The sequence below is a fragment of the Myotis davidii genome, unplaced genomic scaffold (genome assembly GCF_000327345.1).
Source record: "Myotis davidii unplaced genomic scaffold, ASM32734v1 scaffold135, whole genome shotgun sequence".
Taxonomy (NCBI): Eukaryota; Metazoa; Chordata; class Mammalia; order Chiroptera; family Vespertilionidae; genus Myotis; species Myotis davidii.
In genome coordinates this window covers 8,637,550-8,645,608 of record NW_006289813.1, presented here as the reverse complement: position 1 = coordinate 8,645,608, position 8,059 = coordinate 8,637,550, and the positions used below count along the sequence as shown (strand labels likewise).

The window sequence follows — 8,059 nt, the reverse complement described above, 5'->3', positions numbered from 1 at the left end:
GAGGAGAGAAAGACACGGGGAGTTCTACTGACCCCGGTAAAGCAGGCCCTGGAAGGGCATGTTCCAGGAGGGCAGGTTCCAAGAGGGCAGTCAGGGCACCGCAGGCTGCCAGTGGCCCCCTCCTCTGCCTGACCAAGCAGCTCCCTACCCCAGATCCCACACTGCTATTGGACAGTGTGAGGAGATTCCTTTCACTTCAGCGTGTATCTTGCACTTCGTAAAGAAGAGGTGGTGACGACAGTTCGGACACTGCAGGCCAACCTGGGCCATGCCGGGTTTGGGACGGAGCAGGAGTGCTGCGCTGGGCTCTCCCTGCCTGTCACAGCCTCTCCTGTCCCAAGACTGTGTGAAGACCTGAACTTCTCCAACGTACCCCGGAGTACGTTGAAGGTTCTAGGACGCTGTGGTCTGCGGCATTCTCCCATGGTGCCTGGAAGACCTGCTCAGACCTCGCAAATCCTGTGGCTCCTTCACTGCCTGGGCAGCAGCACAGCCTTTGGCTGAGCTTTGACTCACAGTCCTGCCTGGGAGGGGAGGCGGCAGACGCACGGTGGACACAATGGCACCTTTCCCGCAGGCTGTCACAGGATTTAATGAGATACTGTGTAGAAAGTGCCTCAGACCCCTGCCTGGCCCACAGGGAGGGCTCTACTGGCCATTCTGTCCCCTTCCCATGTGGCTTTATGCTCTGTCTTTATGGTGGTGGATCCCTCTACCAGAAAGTTCTTGAGCAAACCTGGCGCAGACTCATCCTGAGTCTGTTCCCGCAGAATCCTCCTTGACAGCTGGACAGCTCTCAACTGTCATCCTTGGAGAGCAGCGCAGACACCTGTTACTATCGGTCCACTCAGCCTCAGCCCTGTAAAGGGCCTGGACCTTCCGTGTGCAGCAGCGGCCACCACCTTGCTGACACCTTCCCTCTGGTTTCTGTAGCTCTTTCTTCAAAGACCCAAGGCACCCATTCCCTCCCCAGTTCCAAACGCAGGGTGCCGAGGGCAGGGCTGGGCTTCGTGGGCTCCCAGCATGCCCCGCCCACCCTCTCCCTCACCTGGAGGATGTACCCTGCATCTCAGCTAGGACTGCCGGGCCTGGCCCTTCTCAGAGCGGGGCAGGGGGTCTCTGGGCCTGCCAGGCTGGTCCTGTCTGCCATGTGGAGCTGGGGAGGACAGTCTCTGGGCGAGCTCAGCTGTCTGGTTACAGTTCTGGGTGGGGAAGCAGTGTTCTTCTAGGCCCCCCACCTTTCTCCCTCTCCAGGCGCGGCGTGCTGCACCTCCATGAGAGCCGTGGCATCGGTGACCTGGGCCCTCCCCGCTGGCAGCTCACATCCTGCCTGGTGCTGGTCATCGTCCTGCTCTACTTCAGCCTGTGGAAGGGGGTGAAGACTTCGGGGAAGGTGAGGCTGAGCCTAGCCAACTGGAAAGTGGACACATGGCCATGGGGGAGAGTGGACACATGGCCTTGGAGGAGTGGACACAGGCCTGGGGGGAGTGGACACAGGCCATGGGGGGAGTGAACAGGGAGCTGTCGTGGGGTTTACGGTGGAAGGGTAGGCCATGGCAGGTGGGCTGCGGACGGATGGTTGTGAAGTGGAGGGCTGGCTGCGGTGGGTTGGGAGCAGACAGGGGGTCTGTGTTTGAGTTGAGGAGTCAGCGCAAGACTGTGGTTGAGAAATGGCATCAAGGGAAAAGCACAGCAGAGTGCTTTCAGCATTGAGACAAGCGCAGCATAAACTGGTTTTTGCTGATGACAATATTTTGGCTGTTATCTGGGCACCCAAAGCAATTTTGACCAGAATGTGTTCATCAGGTGTGATGATACATGTAGTGAAGGGCCAGCACATGGGAACTTTTTGATAGTGAGCGTGCCTTTCCTCCCTCTGGAGGCCAGAATCCATCCTTTACATGTAATCCAGGTGCCCGTTCGCACAATCAAGTGAAACTTGCTCACATCTCACTCACCAGAAATCCAGGCACTCTCCTTCCTTGCCAATGGTTTGTCCTCTTTTAATCCCGGGGAAAGATGCACAGAGTAGCAGGCATGATGGCCTCCCGCTGTGAGCATCTGCTGAGCTGGCGCCCTGTGAATGTTTGGGATGTGGGCTTCCCAGGCAGAGGCCACCTCCCTCCCAGCACCAACCATCCGGGTGACGCTGTGCCCACTCCCTGCCAGCAGGTGGCCTGTGCAGCCCGGTGACGCTGTCCTCTCCCCAGGTCGTGTGGATCACGGCCACCATGCCATACGTGGTCCTTTTCGCCTTGCTCCTGCGAGGAATCACTCTCCCTGGAGCCATGGACGGCATCAGGGCATACCTGAGCGTTGACTTCCGTCGGCTCTGTGAGGCGTCCGTGAGTATGCCCACCGCTCACAACCCTGCAGTCCATGCGGACCAGCAGGCACGGTGTCAGTGGGTCCCCATGCTTGGGGGCAGGAGATCCCAAGGCAGAACCTGGGCTGGAATTTCTCACTCGCCCTACAAATCCAGCAGGTGCTGGCTGCCCTGCTGTGTGCGAGGTTCTGCAGGGCAATGTGTAAACCTGATCCCACCCATAGAGCTCACCGTCTTGTTGAGCAGGGGGCTGGGAATGGACAGGAGGGAGGGGTGCAAATCCAGGTGGACTAGATGGGTGATTCAGGAGAGCTCAATGGACCCGAAGAAGGCAGTTCCTGCTGGGTCTTCGCAGAAACGGGATGAAGGCTCCTGCCTATTGACCTCTTCCCCATGTCCCATCCCATGTCCCGGAGGAATGCTCTTGGTTCCCGGATAAGCACGGATGGCCCTGCCCAGTCTGTGCCAGCGAGCTCCGCCACTCGCCTGGAATGCAGCCTGAGCTCCAGCTCCCTGTCCATCAGCAGGGCTGAGATATCGCAGGAACCGGGGCTCCTCCTTGGGAAGCCAGACCTCAATGGTGAAACATTCCAGTGCCCCCAGCACAAGAGCATGATCTAAAACACTAACTTTGGAGTCAGCTGCATGTTTCTTCGGCAAAGGAAGCAATACTAGAGGCAGCCTCCTGGAGAGCTGAGGCCTGGCCGGGCCATGGGAGAGGGGTCTCCGGAGAAAGAGAGAGAAGGGGTGGCATTGCAGGGAAACAGCTCAGAAATGACGGTGACCGCTGGCCAGTGGGTGTAGGGGTAATGGGAACGGCAGCTTCCCAAAGGGAGTGGGTACAAATTCAGGTGCACTAGATGGGCAGATGGTGGGACTCCAGCAGCCACCCGGGGAGTAACTAGGTGTGGAAGGCCATGTGGCCAGGAGGGGAAGGTCCAGGCTGGGGGTAGGGACCCCTTTGGAAGGGGCTGCCTTATGCTGCTAGGTTGCAATGAGAGGCAGTGTGGGGCTCACCAGGGACTCAGGAAGGAGCAGCCCTGAGGCAGAAATGGGAAGAATGAAGCCCAGGAGGGGAAGTGGCTGCAGGAGCCATGGGAGGAAGGCGAGAGGAGGTGAAGGGAGAGGGAGCTGGATGACTGGAGAGAGAGGAAATGCAGCAGAGGCCCAGACACGGCTCCAGGCAACATGCACGAGGAAGCAAAACAGATGCCAGCATTGATTCATAATAAATTAACTGTGGTCGCGTGGACACATGCAAAGAACGTACGAAGACGTGGTCCCTTTTCATCACGCTCCTTCAGGCCAGGACACGGGAAGGTTTATTCCCTGAGACGCCTATGACTCTGATCATGTTGTTGATGCCAGGTGCTTGTTGATAATGGCGTTTAAATTCCACCCTGTTCCATGGAGCTGGAGGCATCTCAGCAGGAGACGCCTGCAGGGAGGACAGGGAGCTGAGGGTTCAGTCTTTGCACAATTGCCTTGCGACAGCTGGCCCTCACTTCCGCAATTATCTCCAACAGCCGCTCATTCCCCTCTGGCTGCAGGTTTGGATCGATGCTGCCACCCAGATATGCTTCTCACTGGGCATTGGGTTTGGGGTGCTAATCGCCTTCTCCAGTTACAATAAATTCACCAACAACTGCTACAGGTAGGTTCTGAGCTCTTGTCCCATTCCCTCCCATAAGATGGTCTGCAAAAATCAATGTGCATCACTGATATGGGGGTGGGGTATCACAATAGGTGCCCAGTAGAAAGCAAGGGCAAGTAAGCTCTGTGTGCAAAACCACTGAGCCAAATGGCTTTTTAAGTGAAAACTAAAATGGGGAAGCTACAGGCAAAATGCTGGTCCTTGCTTTCAGGAAGGTATTGAAACACGTGAAGATGTGCATCACCCCCCTGCAAGGAAGCCTCCTAAATCCCAGGAGCAGCAGATTCCCCCCGAGGCCCCACCCCTGCCTCCTCCTCTCCTCCTGCCTCCCTCCTCCTCCCAAAGCCCAGGTCAGGCTCCTCCTCCAGACACCCCCACAGTGAAGCACCTAAATGAGCCCGCTGTTCATACCTGGGTCCCGCAGGGTATCCCAGCCCCTATGCAGAGGCACCCACATGCCCACAGTGAAGCACCTAAATGAGCCCGCTGTTCTGCACCTGGGAGCCTGGGTCCCGCAGGGTATCCCAGCCCCTATGCAGAGGCACCCAGCATCAGGACAGGAAGGAAAGTGGCAGCACTGTGTGCCCACAGCCTGGTGGCATCTTGGCCATGCCACCTGGCCCAGAATGACATGACTTAGCTGCCGCCACATGTTGGACCCAAAAATCCTTCTAAAAACAGAAACAGAATTTACCTGGGACCTGCTTTCTTTGACCTTTACAGGCTCATGTTTAAATATATTTTTATTGATTTCACTGGGGATGGAGCCTGCAACCCAGGCATGTGCCCTTGACTGGAATCGAACCTGGGACTCTTCAGTCCACAGGCCAAAGCTCTATCCACTGAGCCAGACTGGCTAGGACTACAGGCTCATGTTTATATTCTTTCATATCCTGAGGATAAAATGTGGTAAAAATACAAAGACAGCGAGTGTGCACAGCAAAATGACCAGACTGCTGCCAGGCTCCCACAGAGGGTGAACTCTGGGCGGCTGTTTCCAACACAGCCCTGCCTGAGCTCACCTGTGCCCTCAGGCCCGGGCACTCTGCAATGTCCTTCCATTTGGCTCCCAGGAGGGCTGAGAGTGGAATCTTCAGACCAGCAGCACCTGCCCCCCAGAAGCAGCAGGAAAATAAGACATCTAGGGCCCCCCGAACCCACCCTGTCCTAATCTGCATTTGAACAAGGTCCCTGCTGCCTGACAGCTCCCTCACCATGGGTGGGGACCCCCATGGCCATCTGTTTGTCCACCCAGTGCCCCCGGGTTGCTGGTGCAGACCATCTCCCCTTCAGCACTGAGTCATGTGTCCCAGGAGCCTTGCCATCCCGGCCAGACTTGACGGCTGCTCACCATAAGGACATGCCCAGAGCCCAGAACCCGCAGCTGGGAGATCCCGTCCCAACGGCAGCGCCGGAGGACAGGCTCTGCAGCTGCAGGAGGGCCTGGCCGCGCTTGGCAGGAAACATGTAGTAAACTGAGAATAGTGACTGGAAATGGCAGCTGCTCCAGCGCCGGCCTGGGTGTCTTCTTCTCACAGGGACGCCATCATCACCACCTCGGTCAACTCCCTGACGAGCTTCTCCTCGGGATTCGTGGTCTTCTCCTTCCTGGGGTACATGGCCCAGAAGCACAGTGTGCCCATCGGGGACGTGGCCAAGGATGGTGAGTTCCCCGAGGGCAAACTGTGGCCCCCATACCTCCACCTGCTCTAAGCCAGTTCTCAAAATGTGTTTTCTTGCAAAATGAGGGGGAGACACAGGCCTTGGTACAAGAACAGTTACTGATCTGAAGAATTGCACATGTTCATGTGCTGGACCGATTGCAAGACAAATAACTGGAAGCAGGACAGCCCCTGTCCCCGCATCCTCTCACTCCCATCCTTTGTGGGACAATGTGACAGGGGCCCCTCGGCCACGTGCTCCTCACAGAGGCCACTTGGGCTGCAGGATGAGGTCCAGTTCCTTTGTCAGTCTGGATCCCCCAACTTTGTTTACACCCTGAGGGGAGATGAGCGGGGTTGGAAGCACTGAGCTGTCCCAAGCAGCAAGGCTTTTGGATTTCCACGCATGATCAACCGAAAAAAAGTTGGGTTGTTTTTGACATGAGCAGCTAATCTGTTCCAAAGCTTTTCCCCCCAAACACTGGTGGCCATGACATGTTTACAGGGGATGTGGACAGTATTCAGAGGAAACCTGTACTCTCCAGCACTCGGTGCCTGTGCCCTAGGAGTTGGCAGGTGGAGGTTGCGGGTGCGGGCACAGACCACCCGGGAGCGGGCTCGGCCCCAGCAGGGAGTGCGCCAGGCAGGGGAAGCTGGGAGGCTGGGCACAGATATGGGTCCTGAGAGGGGACTCTGATTGCTGCAGCTCCCTGAGCACTTGGGAGTCTGCTTGGTTCTAGTTCGTGATGGAAACCGTGGCATAGGCAGCCTTGAATGGGGTCAGTGCAGGCTCCAGGCCTCTTGAGATGGCTGCAGCCCCTCCCCTGCCTTCAAGACTGTTGTGCAGGTGATTGGGGAGGGGTCTCTCCCCTGGAGACTATCCTCTGGCTCTGGGGCACTGCCCCGAGTTTGAAGGCCTCCTTCCCCTTCTCCTGGCTGCTGGGAAGTCCCTTCTGCTGGGGCTGCTCCTTAGATTCATCTGTGAGTGCAAAGGACGCATCTTCCTGGGTCAGGAATCATTCAGGGAGGGACCCACCCAACCTGTGTCCTCAGCTCTCAGCCGGCAGCTCTCATCCCATCTATTTCCTGAGAGTTGAGCATTAAGAACCCACTTTGAAAGTAGAAAACAGAGACTCCCAGACCCAAAAGGTCCCCTCTGAAATGGCAGAGAAAGCAGGGGGCTGGGATGAATCCTTCGCATGGTTTCAAGTCCATATTCTTCCCTCTAGGAAAAAACATTAATAAAGGTGGGAGAATGGGAACATAAACGCAAATAAGTACAGAGCAGTGAAATTTACTCACCTGCATGTATGCATTTTCTCTGGTCTTTTTTGCCCTTTATTATGATAAATAGGAATAACTTGCAAAGACCTCTATTAACCCTTGAAGGTAAAGCTGGATGTTTTCTATGCATTTGCATGACAAGCAAAGTAAATGTCATTTATGGCTCTAATTCTCAGGAAAACAGGGTGAAATGTTAACTCGGATACAGAAATGAAAGGTGAGGGCGTTGACATTAATTCAACAGAGCTGATGAATCTCTCTCTGGGTTCCTGGCTTCATGGCCTTTAAACTTTTTTACAGGGGTCGCCTAAGACCATCGGAAAACACATGTATAATTACATATTGTTTTTGTGATTAATCACTATGCTTTAATTATGTTCAATTTGTAACAATGAAATTGGGGGTCACCACACCATGAGGAACTGTATGAAAGGGTCACGGCATTAGGAAGGTAGAGAACCACTGCTCTAGAAAGACCTAAGCGCCCCATATAAGCTCCCTGTTCCTGGCTGGTGCCAGCAGGTCTACGGAGGCCTGGGAGAAACAGAAGAACTCTAAGGTGCTTCCAAAGCAGTCTCAGTGGGCAGTGCTTGTCAGCTAAGTATGCGCGTCTTCTGATTGACCATGAAAATTTCTGTGGAAATATTTACCAATTTCCCGTAGGAATATATTTTACTCTGAGGTTACTGAAAGCCAAATTTCAGCTCATCTTAGGTGAGTCCTGCTGTCCCCGTCCCCTCCCTGTCCCCTCTCCGTCCAGGCTCACAGCCTTCGCCTCCACCTGGATCTCACCTCTTGGGGATGAGGAGCGGGTGTGGCTGCCCAGAGCACCTGTCCTGACCCAGCAATACCAGTTCCAGAAAGTTGTAGAAGGGGCTGATCTGAGGAGCACTGGCATGTGCCCAGGAGCACTCCCATTCCCAGCAACACACCAGACAGCACTCATGAATGTGGTCTGCGCATCCAGCCTGTGGTTTTACAGATCACACTTAGAGTACTTCAGGGCACAGAAAATATTTACAACGTATTTATTGCTCACGAACCATAGTGAGTGCAAGTGTGTGAGCGACCTACTCAGGAAGAACAAGCCAGAGGGCCCTCGGGTGCTCAGGGACACAGGCAGGACCCCAAGGT

General features: G+C 55.4%; 1 protein-coding gene across 1 annotated transcript in view; it reads left to right on the top strand.

Annotated features, from left to right (window-relative positions):
* The window catches only part of SLC6A3 (solute carrier family 6 (neurotransmitter transporter), member 3), a 31,242-nt gene that overhangs the window by 10,502 nt on the left and 12,681 nt on the right, over positions 1-8,059 (top strand). The window contains exons 5-8 of the mRNA XM_006762464.2: positions 1,255-1,393; positions 2,211-2,345; positions 3,877-3,980; positions 5,519-5,643. Of these exons, the coding sequence (XP_006762527.1) occupies positions 1,255-1,393; positions 2,211-2,345; positions 3,877-3,980; positions 5,519-5,643 (503 nt within the window). The remainder of the gene's footprint in view (positions 1-1,254; positions 1,394-2,210; positions 2,346-3,876; positions 3,981-5,518; positions 5,644-8,059) is intronic.